Source organism: Drosophila mojavensis, unplaced genomic scaffold, assembly GCF_018153725.1.
Source record: "Drosophila mojavensis isolate 15081-1352.22 unplaced genomic scaffold, ASM1815372v1 contig_36, whole genome shotgun sequence".
In the NCBI taxonomy this organism is placed as follows: Eukaryota; Metazoa; Arthropoda; class Insecta; order Diptera; family Drosophilidae; genus Drosophila; species Drosophila mojavensis.
This window is the reverse complement of record NW_025318858.1, coordinates 19,067,568-19,089,682: the sequence shown is the minus strand read 5'-3', so window position 1 is coordinate 19,089,682 and position 22,115 is coordinate 19,067,568. Positions and strand designations below refer to the sequence as shown.

Sequence of the window (22,115 nt, the reverse complement as noted above, 5' to 3'; positions counted from 1 at the left end):
CTTTCCTTTTTTTTCTTCTTTATTAATGAATTTTAAGCGCATTTCGAAAAAAAGTGTAGCATGCTTTCGGGCTGCTCGATAAATGTTGTCCAACAGAATGTTGCCAAGCATATGCTTCTTGAATGTTGCTAGACTTCAAGCATGTTGCAGGTGCTATGTTGCTATGCGGCCTTTGCCTGTTGCAATTAACATTGTAAATTAAATTTGTATTTACTAAATAAATTATGAATATAATTAATTTAAAACAATGATAAAAATTCAAGAAAAAATAAGTGATAAAATACATTTATAAATATTTTCTTTTTTTTTGATTATTTATTCATTTATATATTTTTTAGTATACGGTATAAACCAGGCGAAAAGAAGTGATCAGTAGGGCTAAACATTCTAGTTAGCCATTACTGTTAATATTATATGTCAATGTAAACTCAAATTTTTTACTTTATCTGCTAGTTATGAAAAATTATTATAAGTTTTTGTGATAAACCAGACAGACGTAAGATGATGTCAACTCAGATACTTCAGCAAATGTAGCTGAAAACTATGCTTGATCTATATCAAGGAGAACACACAAAATTCAATTTGCATTCACAAGCCTTTTTATCATTTTTCATTTTGAATGATTTAATGGAAATTAAAGTAAATTAATGAATGTTACGGTTATTTTGCCTTTGATAGCTGCTTAAGCCTTTGGTAATTAATGATGCGACACTCGCCGCAAACGCTGTTGTTCTTTGCTTTTAATTGCACGTCTGCTTATGCAGCGACACGTTGCCCCATTGCTGAGGCGCTGCGTCTGCCGTTTGCCATTTGCAATTCGCCATTTGCCATTTGCCATTTTCCAGTTGCCATTTGCCATTTGCCCAGACGAAAATGGCATAAAATCTGCGCAGGACTCGTCGCCAGGCAGAGACAATGGGAGTACCATAAAAACGGAGTTATCGCTGGGTAAATATCAGAAGAGAGCTACCCACAGCACACCAGCCGGGACCGTGGCTCCATGTCAGTCAGACAGTCGGCGTCTAGACAAAACATGGCATTAAATAAATAAATAAATCGCAACAACATCGACAAACCGCAAAAAGCGGATGCGACTCGCTACAATTTATGGCCACGTTTTTGGGCGAGTGTGAAGAAAAAAACGACATTGGCTGCACATGTCCGATGAAGGTCAATAGCAAGTGTCGAGCGTGTGAACTTGTGGGCCAGGGCACAGCCTAGTCAGCTGCAGGCTGCAGTATCTATATATGCACTATATATGTCCTCTGCTCTGTCCTATCCTCTGCTGCTATATAGATATCTGTTTATCTGGCCGTCTGGCTGTCGCTTCTGGGGTGGCAGCTCAAAACATGTTTTCGCATAAATTAAACTTCTTATCTGCTGTAAAACATTTGACGCCATTGTTGTTGTTGTTGTTGTTGTTGTGCGGACAGGAAATGTATAAACAGTCAGCAGCAACACCAATAACAATAACTAGTCAGCTCTTGCAGTAAAGCGCATGAGGAGAGAAAAATAATCGGAGGAAAAATGCTGCAAAATATATAAATTGACGGGAAATGACATTTTACCGATGATATAGTTAATGATATGGCGATTGGCACTTGCAAAACCCAAATGCAATTGACATAATGCAAATGTTAATGCAGAGATTATATAAGTCTAGTGCTCATATTAACTATAAAGCTGAAAGATGGGAAAGGCACGAGTCCTACATTCCATTATAGGCTATCATAACAGATCTTTGAAGGATGCACGAGAGCGAGATATACCAATATACTGACATTATTTGTTTATACAAATCAAATCCATAATGGTAGCTAGAATACAAACCTATTTGCTCACAGGATAAATTTTATATATATTTATATTTTATTTATGGATTTTTTCCAGGATTCATATATTTTTAATATCTATTATTAACTAGATACAAAATTGGAAGGCTTAAAATTTATAACTGATTTGTAATAATGAAATATTAATTTAGAACCCTTTTTTCATTTATTCTTATATACTGTGTATACATATTTAATCAAGGCGAAATTTTATTACATAAATTTATATTTTTGCAACTGCAGATTTAGCTTCACATCTTTGAAAATGTAGATGCTACTTAATTACTAAAATATTATTTGTAAAATTATTATTTTATTAAGTATATTATATTTAAAGGATTTAAACTATAGCCTAATCTAAAATGTATTAATGCTACATTTTTTACCCATTTCAAACATATTTGCATATGCCTTAAGGAAATCTGTTGAATTGGAATATTTTCGAGCACGCCTACTTGTCTGATCATTAAAATGAACGCAACGCATCATAGCCAGCTTGATTTAAAATAGAAACAAAATTTATTTCGCATTGACTCACTCTGAAACATGCCCGCAATTATCAATTTTGCATATAGATTTATTCCTATTAGCGATGAGTCCTCGCATCACTCCCAAATTCCTGCCCATATGCACAGAGTTTGTTTACAACTGTGTAAACAAATTAATTATGCAACACTACGGCGATTGCCCCGGAGCTATCGAGTTCTCTGCTCTTCGCCCCTTTCCTATTTACCCTTTCCAGACTTGTTCTGCATTCGCATTTTCGCTCAATAAAATTGTTTTTAGCATTTTGGCAAAATGGTCGCTCGAAGCGCTCAGGCCGAAGAAAATTTATGCGTGGCAAACCAAAACACATCCTCGAGGCTCATTTGCATGGCCCCCAGCCACACAGAGATACATGCTCTCTCTCTCTCTGCACTCTCCCTGCACTTGTGTAAATAATTAACATAATTTTGGCACAACATTCATTCAGGCATAATTTTCAGCTAATTTTTCGTGGCGCTGTTAATGTTGCTTGCTGCAAAATGATAAACATTATTATAAACATATATTATGTACCCTGTAGAGAAGTGGGTATGTGGGGTATAAGGAGTTGATGCATGGGTATGTAATAGGTAGAAGAGCTCGTATATACGGATCTAGGCTGACTGTGTGTATGTTTGTCTAACTCCTAGAGGAAGTCTTATAGCAATCTCATTGAATTTGCTATCTAGAGCAAAGAGAATCAGTTGAATCTTCCCACTCACTACAGGGTATAATACAGTCGAGCAGTAGCTAACTCTCGCCTTATATATAAGTTCATTAGTTTATTATTTTTCGGTTTATGACGTATTATGCTATGACTAGCTACCTGTCAGCTATCCAAACTTGTCTAATAAACATTTCTTTTCAGCTCTCACTGCATATATGTGTGTATGAATATGTATATATGTGTGTGTGTGTCGTGTTTATAGCGCTTGTGACAATTACGAGTATATATAATGTATATAAATATAAATTATGCTCACATATTCACACTCATATATATATTTTTATATATTTACCTACGTAAGTTGGGGTGTGTGCGGTGGCTCATAAAAAGTTCGAGGCGTGTGAATTGTTTTGCATTATGCGAAATGTTATATAAAATGCTTTTAGCGTTTTTAATTGTTACGTCTCAGCAATGTTTGTTATTGTGGCTGTTGTTGTTGCTGCTGTTGTTGCTCTTGTTGTTAGTGTTAGTGCTTTCCATGTGACATGAACGTGTTTGCCCTGCCCAATTGCGTTAAGGGTTTTAACATTCACAATTTCGGCAGCAGTTCGTGTAGGTCGTTTGGGCCTATTAGAATTTGGATTGGCTCATGGGGCTACAAAGGGCAACAAAATATATCGATTATACGGATTACTTTATATAAAGTGTAAATATTGTTGATATGAAAACAAATAATATTTTATGTTTATTATTTTGCTGTTGAACTCCAAATCAGCTTGGTCAACTTAATATGAATGCAAAATTTGAAAAGCAGCAGCAATAGAAATTTAAAGAGCTTTTATATAAAGTGAATTCACATTCCACTAGGCAACTGCTGGATTTCAGTTGATTCCATCTGTGCCAAAAGCTAAACAAAAACCATTTCAATAGACAAAACACAGATTTTTGTGCAGCATCATCAAAACTAAAGTCTGAACAAAGCAGACCCAAACTGTTGATTAGAATTTGCAAAATGGAGCAGATGTAGCGCCAATACCCAAAGTAAATAGGCCTAAATATTAAATATAAACATCAAATGTGTAGGCAACAATTTCCATGGAAAAAACAGTAGCAACAACAACAACTACAACAACAATTGGCAAATAAACAGCCTATTGGGATATATATGTCAAGCCTATGATTCGAGGCAGCAGCAGCAACAGAAACTGGCTCGAAAAATGTGTTTAATGTTTTTGCTTATATTGCAACAAATGTAAACAGGAACAGAGTGCGCCACCAGCAACCACAACAACAACAACAGCTTGACACATTTACCAACATTTTGCTGTTGGTTTTTTGGCCAGCGCGCTTTGAATGACAAATCTTGTACAGCATTGTTGTTGTTGTTGTTGTTGTTGTTTTTGTTGTAGTTTGTTGTGTGCTGTGGCAAGCCTCGTTCGTGATGTTGTTGTCATTGTTGCTGTTGCATGAAAAAATAAAAACCAAAATACATAAACAACGCCACCGGCTCAGCTGTTGTTGCTTGTCTCGTATGTTTTTTTTTCTCTTATTTTAGTTGCCTCCAGTTTTATTTACTGTTTTTCCGTTGAAACCAAAACAAAAAGTTGCTACACAAATTTAGCTAAGATATAAATATAGAAATTTGAAATACACTTTCATAGCATGGGATCAAATATTCATAATATTTTCATTTTCATTCAGTCTGCCTCTTTAATGGATTCATTTTGAGAGATATATAGATAAAAGTTTATTTGGACTGACGTGGTATATCCTTAGGCATTCAGACATCTCTATTAGACGATATAGGGCTGCCAGATGGGTCCATTTATAATTTAAATTATATATGCACACGCATATACATAAATATAGACAGTCAACACAAATTGCCAACTTGAATTAAGCTAATGCAACTCTATAGCTAAATAGCGAAATGTAATTAGCCGCAAATAGTTCAATTTACATGAGCAATGCCTAATCGCAGAGTTTTGCACAAATGGCACGATCGAGCTGAGTTACCCCTTATGAAATTGCAGAAAGAAAACCACTTTCGATGTCGCCTACTGCACCATTAGCAGATTTTTTTATTTGGCTTGCAAAAATGAAGAAACAACAACAGCAACAACATCAGAGATTTGCGGTTGAATCACGAAAAGAAAAATGCGCGGCGCCGGCTGGGCTGCCTGATTATATAATATTTTGCCAGAGAGCATTGCAAATTGTTGGAGATAGACGGGAGAGCGCCAAACAGAAGAGATAGATAGATAGAAAGAGAGAGAGAGAGAGAGAGTGACTGCAACTAGATGGGATGGAAGAGGCTGGCTTATTGGCATTTCTGTGGCTGCAACTGGCATTAAATTGGCATGCGCTTGGAATTTCTTACCAAATATTGATGACAGTTAGTGCACCGCGTCACAAGTTGTGAAATATTCACGATATTTCTAAGCGCAACTTTAGAAACATTTTGAGTGACTTTGCTTTTACATAATCATTATTAAGTATACGCCGCACTGGAGGCTGCCGTTGGCTCAGCCCCCGTCATCTAACCGCATAACAATCGTCATATCATTTCATTTCTTGTAAGTAATAAAGCCACAGAAATTGTGAGCACAACAACTACCGCATTACGCAGCCAAAAGCCACGCATACACACACACACACACGCTGTAGTTGCTTGATTATAGTCGTTGGTTAGTCGTTGACGTAGGCGCAACATGTGGCAAGTGTGGCAATTAAATGACGTTTAAGAGCCTGCGAAAGCAATAAATGACGTCATTTCACGCTGACCGCAGCTGGGCCAGTAGCAGATGTTGTTCCCGTTTTTTAGTGGCATCAAGTGGGTGGGCGTGGCAGGTGGCGTGCCTCAACTGTTTATGGAGCAAGAGGAACTTTGCTTATTATGAAAATAAAAGAAGTATAAGTTGTTCAAAAAGTTGTATAAAATAAATATGTATTATAAATAAATATTTTATCAAAAAGACAGCAATAATAAATAAATTTATTAAAATATTTATGAACATACAATTAATAAATTATATAAAATATAAATAATTAACTGGATTGTTTTTTTGTTTTTTGTTTTATCGCACTCAAATAAGGCCACGGTCAGGGTATTTTAATAAACGATTGAAGTCCCACTTAACTGGACAGTTTCCAACAGATTTAAAATTATACAAATAATAGAAATAGCTGAAATAAAATCTTTTGAAATGTAATCACTCTTGTTTATTTGCATAATAATATTAAATATTTGCAAGCTTCAGTCATGCGGTTTATTATTTCTTTACTTATTTTTACAATAGCTTTTATTTGTTTTTCATTGTTTTCTTTTTTGTTTATCTTTCGCCACAGATGTCAGCAACATCAGATCCCTGACTCTGTTTCGCCTGTCAATTGTGACATACAAACAAGAATTGGATATGGAAATGATGTAGCTGGCTCAAAATGTGTCAGCTGAGGGCAGGGGCAGAATAAAAAACTGAAAAAAAAAAAAACAAAAAAAATAAATCGAAACAGAGTATATCACATCCTGACAAGGCCAAGAGACGATTTGCTGGAAGCATCTGCGTGTCAAGAGTCGCAAGCAAAAAGCGCTTAAACAACAAATTGCACTATATGTATCTGCCCACTCCCTTTTTGCAGTGTTTCTCTCTTTCACTATCTCTCTTTCTCTCTCGCTCACTCTCTCGTTACGGCACACAGACTTACTCTTACAGACAATTTCAGTGTCACGCTGCATTTAAGCCTGAAAAAGAAAAACAGACACAACAAAAACATTTCAGCCAAAAGTTGCCACAGCCGCAGCAGACAATAAATCAGTTACAGCAGCAGCAGCAACAACAACAACAACAACTAAAAAAAAAAAAACAACAACAAACACTTGCGCCTTCTGACCTTGAGCCGAGACATTAAATTGCAACAGCTTCGGCTGTGCCCAAAACAAAAAGCGAGTCGCAACTGCCGGCAGTTTTCTTGTTTTAGTTATTGGCAATTTTGACACCAGAAACTTGCTGCGTATAATGTTGCAAGAATATCTGCAAAGCACAGTAATGTTGCAGCACGACTGTGTGATGCCCTGTAAAAACAAAAGAGATTATCAAATATCTATAATGTGTAAAAAAAATAGGGTGAGAATACATAATATGAATAAGAATAAAAAAATATTCATAACATGGTCATGTTAATAACAAATAAATTAAAATGATAAAATAAATATAAAAACGTATTTATATATTTTTAAAAAGTTTAAGAAATATAAAAAAAATTTTTTTAAATAAGAACTTAAACTAATATATAAACTCTAAGTAAAATATAAACTTGAACATATAAATATTTAAATATATATTTTTAATTTGTATTAAATATTATTTTTTTAAAATATAATTCATATTCATATTATAAAACTTAATTGTTATGTATGTTAGCAAATTTATTAAGATTTTATAAATAACAAATTTATTTTATAGAAAAACAAATAAAATAGAAAATTTAGCAAATACAAAAAAAGAAATGCTTCTACATATATTTTACATTTAAAGCTAAAGTAAATTTTAATTTCCCATAAAATGCAACTACAAATAAAAAGTAAAAATAAAAAGTAAATATAAAAATTAATAATCAGTTAGTATAAAAAAAATAAATAAATAAATTCAAAAAACAGTATAATTTAAGCTGGAGTTTTAAATGCGGCAATTTGTCAATTGATTTAATTGAATAATAACAAACAGTGACAAATATTTGAATAAATTAAATCACTTTTAAGCCAAGCGCATTGCAAGCAATGAATCATATAATTACAGGGTATTCAGTCAGCAGCACTTTAATTACAGCTAATGCAATTGTAACAACTCCAATTAAGCCAACTGCAAATTGGCCAAATGGACGCTGCAGCTTCGCCTCTGCGGCTGACCTCGCTCCTGGCCTGGATCGCGTGTCCATGACATTTTCGCTGTGGAATGTGCAAGACATTCGGCATGCCGTGAGTGGGGAGGGCAACGGGTCCTATGGGTGTGAAAGCGTCAGGGGCATCTGTGCAGCTCATATGCAATTTAATATCGCCTTGGTTCACATACGCACATGGCAGCTCGTGGATGTTGTAAAAATGCATGTAAAAATGGTGATTGAATTTTATGATTAATGTTTATATTGCCTGCCATTGAGCACCACTCAGACTGAGACTGAAACTGAAACTGAGATTGAGACTGAGACTCGCACTCAGACTCAGACTCTGGCTCGGCTCGAGTGCAGCCCTGACAAATTGGCTCAGGCCAAGGCCAACAACAACAGATTACAACCGGGAAATCATAATGACGATGTTGATGATGACGATGACGATGACGATGATGGTTGCAAAATCTTGACAATAGTTGACATAGACGATGCGTCGCCCGATAAGTCCACATGCATAATGGCTCGTAATCAAAACAATTGAAAATCGCTGCACAATTTCCCGCCCGTCAATCTTGAAATCAACATTTCGCTCGCATTTTGCAAATGAAAACGTAACGCAAGCTGCCTACCCCAAAATGTTAACTCCAGCTGAATCCCAATGCAGAAAGCGGGCGCTGCCAGCTGCTTGGTTAATGCCGTTTTCGATTTGGGGTGCAGTGGGGCGTGCCGTGGCTGAATAGATGGGGTTTTGTGCAAATGCAATTACCTTGGCTGGAAACAGAAACTTTGGGCAGAGGCGACGTCGACCGCGGCGGGGCAGCAGACGTAACATCGAATGCTGAAACCGAGTCAGTAAGACAGCAACAACAATGAACAACAAACAACAACAATAACAGCACACAGCAAACAACAATCGACGTATCAACGTATCAACTGCCCGCGGCACGAACTGAACAAAAATCAAGCCTACACGAGGCAAGCTGAGTGCGAAAACGAAAGACTTAGGCAAAAAACTTGCTTGGCACGCGCTGCACTAAAACAAAAAAGTAACAACAATACCAAAAAAGCAACAACAACAAATCAAAATAATGGCAGCAACAAACGTCACGTCGCCAGCAGACAAAACAAACGTACAACTTGATAATATAATAGATCTCTGTTTGGTAGGCCGAGAGATGAAAACGGCCAAGTAAAAAGTCACGCTACCTGTTTGAGTGTGTCGCATGGGGGCGTCGAACATGTTGGGTCCAAAGCACTGCCGATCCAGCACAGAGGCTAATTCCTTGAGCTAGGTCAGCGATATCAGCTGCTCTAGATCATGAACTCTGCATTTAAGCGGGCTTCAAGTTAACAATATGCGACCATGAAGGAAGCCGCAAATTGATTAAATGTTTTATAAATAATATTTAGTGATAAACAGATATGTGAAAAATATAATAAAAAAAAGTTTTTTTTTTAAATAATAATAGAAAATAAATAAAAATAAAATTAATAATAATAAAAAATACTTCTTAGACAACCTTATTATTTTATTATTACTATTTGTTTTTTGTATTGTTAATATATTACTTTTTTTTTAAGTTCATTGACAACAATGAAAAGTGTTTTTTAGATATAATTAAATTTACTTTTTTAACAAATTAATGTTTTTACGTTTTTATTATTAATATATTAGTAGCAGCTTTTCTTAATATTATCGATGTAATTTTAAAATATTTAATTACGTATTTTTATATTTGTTTTATAGATTTTTGATAAAGTTGAATTTACGTTTTTAACAAATTTATTTATTTATTTATTTTTTATTTAATATATTAAAAGCAATTTTTTTTTATTGCTAGTTTTTTTAATGCTAGTTTACATATTTTCACATTCATATTATTTTTATTGCTTTAAATATTTTTCCTATAATTTATAATTTTTTAAATTTAATTTAAATATGTTAAAAAATGATTATATATTAATGTTTTTGTATTTATTAATTTATGTATCGATTTCTTTTGTATATAAATATATACATATGTATTTATGTGTGTATGTATATTTATTATTTATTAACATACATGATGCTTCTAGTTACTAACTTTCCACTTAATAATTATAATTATTAGCTGAGAACCCAAACATACAAAAAAAAAAAAAAAAAAAAAAAAAAAAAAAAAAACAAATTGAAAAACATTTCTTTGGCGCACACATAAATAGCTATAATTATTGGAGTACTCGAAGCCCAAGAGTGGCCCGCATGGAGGTGAGAGCCAACGGTAATGCTGATCGCTGTCTGCTCAGCCGCAACATGTTGGCTTCGAGCTCGCTGCACTGCTGGCCGCAGCTCAGGCCCAGCCTGTCTGACGAGTCGAAGCCCATGCTTCGAGTCAGTTGAACATCGCAGCTCCAGCGGATCGGTTGGCCAGAGAAAACAGTTCGCGCGTGCGCGTTTCAGCCAGCTCACAAAGCCGTAGAGTAGACATCCATTCATCCACAAAACAAACGATAACAAGTGCGAATTGATCCTGGACTAAGCCAAGGATAACACATGCAACAAGTGACATAAGACATACAGCTCAATCATCAAGTGAAGCTACTTTTTTAGGGGGGAAGCCCATCGGCTGTAAATCGACGTAATCGTTACGCTTAGGTGCTAGCAACGGTTGCATTGCCAATTTAACGAGTGAGTGTTGTGCGTGTGTGTGTGTGCGAGAGCCTCTCTCTCTCTCTCTCTCTCTGTGTCTCTGGCTCTGTTTCTGTCTCCCTGTCTCTCCCTCCCTCTCTCTCGCACTCTCTCTCTGTCTGTCTGGCTCGCCGTTGATCACCAAATGTGGCCAAATAGTCGCGCGTGCCGCTGGGGCTCATGGCCTACGGCGCTGCTGTTGCACAGCCTGGTGGCACTTCTGGTCTGCGGCAGCGCCGACGCCTTCACAATACTCTCGCCCTTCAGCTACAGCTCGCTGAGCTTAAAGAATCTGTTGAACAGCGTCTTTCTCTCAAGTAACGCCAATTTGGCTGGCGGCGGACGCAACCTCAAATCTGATGTGCTCGAAGATGCTTCGCTGATAACGGTAAGTACCCACGCCTCGCCTCCCAGGGCGGCCGAACAATGCCGGGCAACCATAACTGGGCTAACCGCAGCTAAAGTTGTTAGCATTGACATTTGTTATTGTTATTGTTGTTACCTTCGTTACCTTTTCTGTTACCGGTTATTTTTTCTCAGTGCCACCAGCCAGATACAATTTTTCTTGCGCTTCGGCTCAGCCAAAATTTTCTATGTTAAATAAATTTACACTTACCGTTTTTTGGTCTTCACACTGTTCGTTTAAAAGAAAGTTTTCTTCGTTTTCTGCAGTTCGTTGAACTTCGTCTTGTTGCCATAATAATAAGTTTCAGTGCTTCAGAACTTTATGCTGGGGGCCTGGAGCTCGCTCTAATCATGGCCAAGCACGTGAAGCACTCGCCCTTCACGTGCAAGTTCTTTGGTTTATTCGAGAGTGAACTCCTTTTATGGCCAAGTGACGTGAGCGAAACTCATCGGCGTTTGCCGACTGTTTGCCATGACTTATTGTTGGCATTTATGGCATGGTCGCTAATTTATACTGACGCGCTAATCAACACTCTAAATAGTCGCAAAAAATATAAAAATAAAGCAGAAGTCGAGTGCATTTCCCGGAATTTCGAAATGAAGATGGACTCTGCATTTGTTTATATTAATATATTATATATATACATTTTTTTTTTTTTTTTTTTTTTTTTTTTTTGTAATCTGCGACAAATTTTTAAACGAATGGTGAAAGCAAATTTCACATGAGTCAGATTAATTTAATACATGATTCTAATCGATTCATTTTGAAAGACTGTAGATCCGCTGTTTAGCATATATTGAAAACTGCTACTATGATATATTTCTACTAGAGAATTTTAAAATAATTAAATAAAATAATAATAGTATTTTTATAAAATATAAAAATAATTATAATATATAATAAGTTCTTCGATAAATAAAACCTTTTAGTACTGATTTACTAATCATTAACATTGATTAACTGACTATTTGACTAATGACTGACTGAAGGACTCATACTGACTGATTGAAGGACTGACTGAGCTTAAGTTAAGATTGATGGGATACCTAGGCCTTAGGCTAAACTTTTTATTGTGCGAACTAGATCTATAAGCACCTAATATTAAAATAAAAAATATAACTATTTTATTGGATTTTTATTTATATTCTTTTTTTAAGAGTCAAAAAGCATATACAATGTAATAAATTATAAATTAAAAACTCAATCCAGTCATATATATAATGTTGTGAAAAATTTTTATATGCATCATACACATCTACACATACGACATCAATTGTATAGCAACCCAGGAAGCTTAGGTAGATATAATAAAACGATCTACAAATATTTCTTCAACCAAATTCGAATGGAATATAAATAAATGTTATGTATTTGAATCAAGTAAATCTCAGGGTTGTAAAGTTATTTTACAATTGTGACCTTGGCGCCCTAACTGAGCCGTTAAGTGACCCAGTTCACGTGGCTGCAATTAGATCAATTAAATTCGGCTTCCGTTCACATAATTATTCCCAAGGCAGGCGACGCTGCTTAGCGTTTGGATTTTCTCAAACTGATATTTGCATTTTATGAAAATTGAAAATGTTTAATGTTAAAAGAAATCAAACAACATCGATCATTTGGCAGCCAGCCTTCAAGGGTATGGGCCAAAATTTGAAGAGCAAATATTGCAGAGGATTACAACACTCGCACACGGCTATAATAAAGGCGGGGTCAATAATGCTCGATAATGCCGAGCAGGCGAAAATTGACAAAGCCAATAAACTCGACAGCCGAAAAAGAAGAAAAGGCAAAGTGTTTATTGACATGGCAAGCAAACAACAATAACAAATTACCAAATAGAAGACTCTGTGGAGGAGGGCTGGGCGGCCGGTTACGTGATAACGTAATGTGCATTATGCGATTTACGTGCGTCGTAGACCTGACTGGGTGATAGATAGTCGATGTGCGAGCACTGTCAACCGGGCTAACCATATTAAAGGCTGACAGACAGACAGACAGGCTGGAATCGAAACTGAAACTGAATCCAAAACTGAGACTGAAACTGAATCTTATGCAAAGTCATGGCTGGGCTTTCGAATGCGGCCAACAAACTAAGCGAACCAAAAAGGCAAAGCCCAACAAACTCTTCAACAATTTCTGCACGTTGCCAATTGCATAATCGCAGGGGACCCAAGAGAGAGAGAGAGAGAGAGAGAGAGCTGAGGGAGAGACACCTTTAATGCCAGCAATAACAAATTGTAAATTGTCAACTACACACACGCACACACACAGCCACATAGGTACACACGTACACACAGGTACACACGCACGTACATTATAATCAACATGCAATTAGGCTAACCTGTCGACTGGCTGACTGACTTTGAAATATGGGTTAGCAGCCCTCGCCTCACGTGCCCAACACATTGGCTTACCCAACCAAAGATTTCAGATCTCCAGAGCTATATATCTCTCCCTCTCTCTCTCTCTCTCTCTCTCTCTCTCTCTTGCTTTGTCAACAAAAATAAGGAAATGCGATTGCAATAGTTTTTTTTTCTCTCCTATCGTTTCTATTATATACACATATTTTTTTTTTATCTTGTAAGGTTTGGTTTACTTGTTTCTGCCTTTGTTTAGCTCCAGTTTTTTGTCTATTTTTTCTGCTTGTTTTTTAGGTGCCTTAATTTGAATTTAAAGAGTTTCCGCATAGGTTTTTGCATGCCAAATGCGAACAGATTTGTAAATTATTGTCATCAACTTGATTACGTAGCTTGACAAATGGACAGCTGCAATTCGATTGGAATACCGACCGGAATTTAGAGGAGAGCATATGGGCAGCTACATGCAAACCTTTGACCCAAGGTAGATTAGCAAGCTTGAGAAAATTTTTAATAAAATATTTAATTTAATTTAATTAATTTTGAAATAATTTTCTTCATTAAATAAATAGATTTCATAAAACTTTATTATTAATTAAAGTTTTTAAATTAAATTCATTTAATTACATTAAAAAAAATGTATAAAATAATAATATTAATAATTTAGGTCGATAATAAACAAATTTAATTAAAATGTAATAAACTCCATATTAAATTTATTTTATTTATATTATTTGCAAGAATTTTGATGGATACATAATCTTGTGTAAGCCATCAAAATATCATGAACATATTTTTATATTATTATTATATATATTATATTATTATATTATTTATTAGGGGATTTGTAAAAATTAAAATAAATTTAATATGCACCTTTTAAGTTTTCATTGAAATTTCATACTTTTGTATATTTTTATTTCTTTATTAAAGGCTTAAATTATTTTTTATATTTATCACAAAGTTATATGCCTTTAAGCTTTACCTTTTATATGATATTCGATCAATTTATATAACTGTCGTTTGATCTAGATACAATATTATGATATATTGTATTATAATGGTCAATCGAGCTGTCAACAAAAGTTCAAATGTGATTAACATTTTGTGTTTTGATGTCATCAAATTGATGTCAGGCCAACGAGCGCATGGCAAATGCTGAAGCATGGCAAAGTCGAGGCGCAGAAATATAAACATCTGCTGATGTACGCGGCACCTTGTATATGTATGTGTATATGTATATAGGAAAAACTGGTTAAGTTGTCGTCGAGACGTTTCGGACAGCTGACGGCTGTAAATTTTAATGGCGAGCAGAAATGTACGCCGAGATGTCAATATCAAGGTCGGTTACAAAACATGCACTGGCCAGATCGATAAGTGCTGCGGTTTCCTTGTGGTCGAATGCGAGAAATCAAAAGTGATTTATGCAAATGAGCTAAGCCCATAAACAAAAAAACATCAACAAATACAAAATGCACACACGTCAAATTTGCATTGACATTAACAACAATAATAATAATAATAATAGCAGCGACAGCAACAATACTGCGAATCCGTGTGTAAACAAAGCGCTAAAAGCCACGCCCCAATGCCGCCCAGCACACACACAGATTTAGCATGGACACAAACCACAAAGCCAAAACACACAAACGAACCGCAGCTACAATTTAGTGGGTCAAGTTGCCTTCAACATGTGATAAACGAAAATTATGTTCCAGCTGCTAATCAGCGCCAAAAACAAAACAAAGAAACAAAAAAACAAAAAAAACAGACAAACAATAAAAAAAAAGAGTTAAAATATTTTGCCAGTTAGCGGAACAGTAAAAACATAAACGAAAACTTTGCTTTTCATATTGACATAGGTCTCGAATAGCCAACTCTCATTTATTTAATAACAGTTTTTATCATTTATTTACTCTGTTTCATTTTAGTTTGTTCAAATGGCAGCTCATAAAATAAATATTTAAATATTTGTGTAATATTTCCATTGCAACTCGCTATTCAAAGTTAGCTTTCAAATTATTCGCTGGCTATTCGCTGGTTGAAGCATGATAAAAAAAAAAGTCAAGTTTTAATATGCCAGCACTGCGAAGCTCCGAAATTTCTGTGAATTACTGTTGCCAATAAAATAATTATCAAACATTTGATGCGATTACGCAAACAGTTCGCAGCAAACATTAAAACTCAAATTAATTTGCTATGACTTATGTACGACAGTGAGCCATAATACCAAATGATATACAGTCGTATGTGTGCTGCAATGCTAGGACTATGGGCTCTTCATGGAATTGATATTGCTAGTGAAGCTTAATTACATTTGTGAATTAGTAGCAGAGTTATTATTAATTTTGGTTGCTATTCAAATTTCGAGTAGACCATTTAAAATTCAAATCAGAATTAATTAAGTATTTAAGTAGACAGCGACTACATTAAGTGGTAGATTTTATAATTCTGCTAATATTGTGAATTATTGTTTAAAATTTTCGTTGATTAAAAAAAAAATATATATATATAATATATAAAATTTAAAAAAAAAAAAAATAAAAAAAAAAATGAAAAAAGCATGCAAAAAAAAAAAAAACATAAATATAAAGCAAAATTTAATTAAATATCGTTTCATTACAACTCGCCTAGAATATTTGATTTTAAATATTTTATTTCATGCATAATATTTTACTCTCAGTTATTATTTTTTATAATCCTATGTTTTTTGTTTTTTTTTAGTTATTTATATTTATATTTATATTAGTTATTTATTCTTTGCTTAATTAATTAGCAAAACTTAAAAATAAGTGTGAAGGTAATATAAGTTCAGTAAACATCTTTAGTTCACGTCTAACTCTGCCAACAACTCCTTGTTTTAGTTGATATAATTTAGCAGTTTCATGATAAATTTAGAAACAACTCAAGACTTAAAGTGTGTAATTAGTAATTTGAAATTTCACAAGCATTCAAGAGGTAAAGCTTGGCTGCTTATATAATAAGATTTATGAGTGGCAATTTGCAGATTTTATCAGTGGACAGCAAACAAAATGTAAATGCTCAATGCAGCTTGCTGCATTTTAGATTGCCACACATATTTTGCGTTGACTTCAGCGGCATTTCACAACACTGGTCGTGTAGCACGGCCCCAGTGACAGCCCCAGCGACAGCTGCCTGCCATGGGGATTGCCCGCCTCAGCACAGCTCGCCAGATGCGACTGCAGCTTCGCAGTTTTATATTTTATGCTTCTTCTTTTTTCTCTTGCATTTTTGAAGACTTTGCCAATGTGCGAATGCGGCTTTAGCTAATATTGGCTGGGCCATTATTGGCCGGCGCGAAAAGTGTGTCATATTGTGTCGTCGTCGTTTATTTGCCAAGAAAAACAAAGGCGGCCGGTGTGGCCAGCTGTTGAAATAACACAGCCCCGGCCTTTTATTCTTTGCGACCACAAAAGAAATTGCATAACAAAGGCGCTAGGAAATGGCCAAAAAAGAAAGAGAGCCAAAAAAAAAAAAAAAAAAAAAAACCTAAAATTTATGCCTAAACATTGGCAAAAGCGTGAAAAAGGAAAGAAATATTTCAGTGGCTCAGTTTGCGGTACCACTTCCTCATGTTGGCCAACCAGCCGGCAAGTCAGTTGGCCAATGCAATTGGCAATACCTATTTAATGAGCATTTGTTACTGTTGCTGCCGTTGCCTCTGTCGCTGTCTCTGCCTCTGCTGCTGCCGCTGCCGCTGCCGCTGGCCAGAGTCTCAGCTGTAGCTACTTCGATTCGCTGCCAAGGTTAATTAAAATGCCAAACAGCTTCAACTGTGCTTTTTATGCATGTTTACGCTCTCTCTCTCTCTCTCTCTCTCTCTATCTCTCTCTTCCACTCTGGCTCTCTTTCTCTTTGTTTTACTCTCTGGTTGCTGTAATCGCGTGTTTTTACTATTAATTTTGCAGCTATTGTTTTATAAGCCAACAATTATTTCGGCACCAACATCAACGATTGTATAACTCCCAAAAGACTTATCAAAATTATCACGAAACATTTAAAATCTATAAACATTATGCACGGGCGGAAAAAAAAGCGCCACTGGGGGCACTCGCTATGCTCGTATGCCGTCATACGTGGCGTATGCGTAATACGTGACTCTGCTGACTGCTGCGTCAGATTCGGCTGAAATTCTAAATCTGATCTTTATCATATAAACAATTGAAAACTATTCAATTAAGCTCTTCTTCTCTCTTCAATTCGCCTTTGCGTGTTAATAAAGAAATTTTAATTGGCATGCGAAACTGCGTGGGCGGCTCCGTTTTGATGCCGCACGGCGCATGGCAATCAAAATGGTTACGAAAAGTAATTATTACCGAAAAGGAAACATTTCATTTCATCACCTTGAAGTTTGCTTTTCATGAAAATTTAAATAAGCTTTATACATTCAAATTGAAGACTACACTCAGATGGATATATGAGCATGACTATATTTCATGTAGACCTTATCTACTCAGTAGTAGTAGTGCCCGATAGTAATTAATTTTGTCAATAATTATCTGGCTTGCATAGTCTTTGAGCAACTGCGCATTAATAAATACTTATCGACAGAGAATGATTTCTGAGGGACCTAAATGCATTCTCTTTGTTTGTAAACTTTATCAGCTCATTTTTCGATCACATTCTTCATATATTTTTAAATCAGTTTCATTTTAGCCTTCTGCTCGGTAACTTGTAAACTTATGAAAATCACTCAGATAATAATAACAAAATTTTATGTTCTGCAGATTCATTTCGTCTCATATTCCATGGAATATTGATTATCATTTTCACATTTGCAGCTTAAAATTTCGACTATTCAGATTATTCCGCTTATTTTTTTCTCATTCTCAAGCAATCAGAGATTCTTGATTATTATTATTAATTTTATTGCCTCTTGCTTACACATTCTCTCATAGACTTCATATCCATTACAGCTCATAAAATAGCTGAGCACAACAATTTACTGAGAGCAAGAGCTAGAGTTCGAGTCGGCTGTAGGTCGACCACAACAGGCGGCACTGGGTGTTGCAAGCCTGGCTGGCTGTGCAGGTTGTTTAACTTGTTGATGCTATAAATTAAAATTCATTAGCCCAAATTGCTGTGGTTAGGGCCCGCAGACGATGTCGCAGCTGGCAAACGAGCCGGCTCCACCTGAAGCCACCACAGAGTTATGCAAATTGGAAAAGCAGGCGGCGTATTAAAAAGGGGCAAGGGCTGGGTGTGGCCGCCGCAGCAGCAACTCAATTTCACACTGCCATGATTTGCACTTGCGATTCTAATGGAATTTCTCTTGGTTTTTTCCCGCATTGCTCTCGTCTCTTTGGATAGCCGAAATTAATACGCAAATACGGATATCCGTCGGAGACGCACACAGTGGTTACCAAGGATGGATATATACTGGAAATGCATCGCATACCAAAGAAGGGCGCCCAGCCGGTGCTGCTCATGCACGGCATACTGGATACCTCAGCGACGTGGGTGCTAATGGGACCCAAGTCGGGCCTGGGTGAGTCTCTATATGTATATCTCTCTCTTTACAACTCTATATATGCTAATCATCCATGCTCGCAGGCTACATGCTCTCCGATCTGGGCTATGATGTCTGGATGGGCAACTCGCGGGGCAATCGCTACTCGAAGAACCACACCAGCCTCAACAGTGACTACCAGGAGTTCTGGGACTTCACGTTCCACGAGATGGGCAAATACGATCTGCCAGCCAATATTGACTATATACTCAGCAAGACGGGCTACGAGCAGCTCCACTACATTGGGCACTCGCAGGGCACGGCTATATTCTGGGTGCTGTGCTCCGAACAGCCCGCCTATTCGCAGAAAATCACCTCAATGCATGCGCTGGCGCCCATCGCCTACATTCACGACATGAAGAGTCCGCTGTTTCGCACCCTCGTATTATTTCTCGACTTCCTAACGGTAAATTCTGAATATGGTGCAGTCGCATCGATACGATTTAAACCAATTCCTATTTGATTTTTTCTCTCCTTTTTTTTTTTTTTGCTCCTATTTGGCAGGCAGCGACGCGAATGCTGCGCATCACGGAATTCATGCCCAACACGAAATTTCTGGTGGACCACAGCCAGGTTGTGTGCCACGACAATGCCATGACGCAGGATGTCTGCTCGAATATCCTGTTTTTGGTCGCCGGCTACAATTCCGAACAGCTCAACAAGGTAATGTGCCCGCCGGCCACCGGCCAAAGGCTTCCGGCCGATGACTCCCAGCCTCCCCCATGCTCCATGCAATTTTCGCGTGTTTTTTCCGAAACTGTTTGCGGGCATCGATTTGAATTCTCCCATTTGCACATTCGATGCTCGCTGTTCTTCTTGTTATTGCTGTTGCTGTCCAGCTCGATTGGGGATTGTGTTCATTAAGTTGGCACTTCATTTGGCTATCCATTGCGGTACTTTGGGTGTGTTTACTGTCGATGTGATTAAGTGCAGTGGGCCATGGGCTATAGCTGTAGGTTTCTCGGCTTAACAAACGGTTTGTAGACTGCACGAAAAAGAGGAATTGGAACACGAATTTTAGCTACAACAAATACTGCATAATTTGTTTAAAAACTTTTTTTTTTAAATAAATATTATGTATTACTTAGGGCAAATAGTTTTGTCAAGCTAGCCTAAAGATTCTCTCTTCCACGTTTTTCTCTGTCAAGCTTTCATTTGATTTCCATATCACTTTCCTTCAGAATGAGTCTATCCGTCTCCTTTTTATCGTCCTCAATCTTTATGTCTTTCTCTTTATTTTTCTTCCTCTTTATTTCCTTTTCATTCACTCTCATACATATGTATATATCTATCTCTCTGTCTATCTATCTTACCATCTCTCTCTCGCTTAAATGTCACTCTTACACATCATTAACCAAATCTCGTTGTCTGCCGCAACTGACAGTTTTAGACCCCCTCAAATTTGAAGTTATGGCCCACATAATGGAATGGTCCACGCCTAAGCAGCTGCATGGAGTGTTATGGCATCCATTGCATAGAATGGTGTTATTCTCCATAAGGCCATTGAATGCCCCCACTCTGTGCCATTGTCATCGTCGTTGCTTTGTTGTGCGCCTGGGGGTCGAACGAACAATCAAGTTAATCAACTGACAGAGGCTAGGTGTAAGCGGTGAGCCACCAACTAAGGGGCAATGCATGCAAATTAGGCAATGTTCTAATCCTTGACTAGGTCAGCTTTGAATAGATACAGGAAGGAATACTTTGGGTGCTGTCAAGGGTTACAGTTCGTATGCGTAATATTTTAGTTGAGTCGACACAAGAGCTGGAAAATATATTTCAACTGTTTCCATCTATCTATTTCTTAGATTTCATATTCCTATCAGCATTAATATCTTCTATCCTAGACTCTGCTTGCGTTTTATCAGTATTAATATCTTCTATCCTAGACTATGCTGCCCGTCATGCTAAGCCACACGCCTTCCGGCGCCTCGATCAAGCAGCTGGAGCACTTTGGGCAGCTTATGAAGTCGGGACACTTTCGCAAGTTCGATCGGGGCTATTTGAGAAATCAGCTGGAATACAATCGCATGACGCCGCCCGACTACGATCTGTCCCGTGTCAAGGTGCCGGTGGCGCTGTACTACTCGGTCAACGATCTGCTCGTGTCGACGACGGGCGTCGATCGGCTGGCCAGGGAGCTGCCGAATGTGATAGACAAATATCTGGTGCCGATGGAGCGCTTCAATCACTTGGACTTCCTGTGGGCCATCGACGTGAAGCCGCTGGTCTACAATCGCCTGGTGCGGAACATACGACGCGTGGAGAATCAACGGGCCAAGCTGACAGCCAATTTGGCCAGCTTCCTGGCCATGCAGCTGCAGCGTCAGCAGCAGCTCCAGAATCAAATTCAAATGCAGACTCAACTACACTCAGCCTTGCCGCCCAATGTTCACTTGCCGCATCGAATCGACCAGGGCTTCATGATGCCAACTGCGACTGCAATGCCGCTGACAACAACGACGGCAGCAACGATGACAACAATAACGACAACACCAACAACACCAACAACACCAACAACGACGACAACGACACAGGAAACGGCAACCATAGCAGAGGATGTGATGGAGCCAACAACAACAGCATTTCCATTCGAGTTTGCCGCGTGATTTGTCCTCTGCTCCAGGTTCAAGGGCAAGGTTCTATAACTTGTGTAATTTCATTTGACTGTGATGACATTTTAACAATTTACGCTCTGATCCCAGCGTCTAGCTCCGACTCCTTGCCTTTGGAGGAACAGACGCAGCTACATCAACTCAGGCACGCCCCGCATTCATTCACATTTATATCATATTCTTGACTAGGCGCAAGCACAGCTCTCTTACATCCATCCATCCACCTATCATCCGACCACAATACACTGGAGCCCATTCGAAAACTCTATTTACCAGACTTTACCTAGTAACTATTTTCGATGTTGCCCCCGTCTGCAAGCGTTTTATTTATGTATGTGTACAAATTTATGTATTTTTAATAATAAATATATTTTTTAAGATAACTTGTTTGGAGTTTCATTGAGGAAGTTGCGGGAATTATTGATTGATATAATGGAAGAGTATGTGAGAGCTGGAGAAATATTGTAAGACTCGATTTGTTGACTCATAAACTCTTTAATGATATTCATAAATTATTTAAATTTCAGGGTTTTTTATAAAAATGTATGGAATTAATTAAAGATATTTAAAAAGTATGCAACAGCTGAAAGCAACCGCCACCTTAAATTATGCAACCAAAATGTGCGCGCGA

At 37.1% G+C, this 22,115-nt stretch overlaps 1 protein-coding gene across 2 annotated transcripts; it reads left to right on the top strand.

Moving 5' to 3' along the window:
* Positions 1 to 10,292: 10,292 nt before the first annotated feature.
* Positions 10,293 to 21,867, top strand: LOC6577313 (lipase 3). 2 transcript variants are annotated; one of them, XM_002003244.4, is made up of 5 exons: positions 10,293 to 10,967; positions 18,674 to 18,851; positions 18,917 to 19,278; positions 19,377 to 19,535; positions 20,759 to 21,867. In XM_002003244.4, the coding sequence occupies exons 1-5, from the start codon at positions 10,725 to 10,727 to the stop codon at positions 21,476 to 21,478; spliced, it is 1,662 nt and encodes a 553-aa protein (XP_002003280.1). In that variant the 5' UTR covers positions 10,293 to 10,724; the 3' UTR covers positions 21,479 to 21,867. The 2 variants fall into 2 exon arrangements, with proteins under 2 accessions (XP_002003280.1, XP_043864760.1); XM_044008825.1 differs by lacking the exon at positions 10,293 to 10,967 and adding an exon at positions 18,016 to 18,394 and having other exon boundaries at positions 18,454 to 18,851.
* The last annotated feature ends 248 nt before the right edge of the window (positions 21,868 to 22,115 follow it).

Bases quoted from the DNA above. Each gene is read 5' to 3' on its own strand.
- LOC6577313 (XM_002003244.4), top strand. From the start codon at position 10,725: ATGTGGCCAAATAGTCGCGCGTGCCGCTGGGGCTCATGGCCTACGGCG. The intron at 19,279-19,376 runs GTAAATTCTGAA...CCTATTTGGCAG, and splicing joins TATTTCTCGACTTCCTAACG to GCAGCGACGCGAATGCTGCG. The intron at 19,536-20,758 runs GTAATGTGCCCG...CTTCTATCCTAG, and splicing joins ATTCCGAACAGCTCAACAAG to ACTATGCTGCCCGTCATGCT.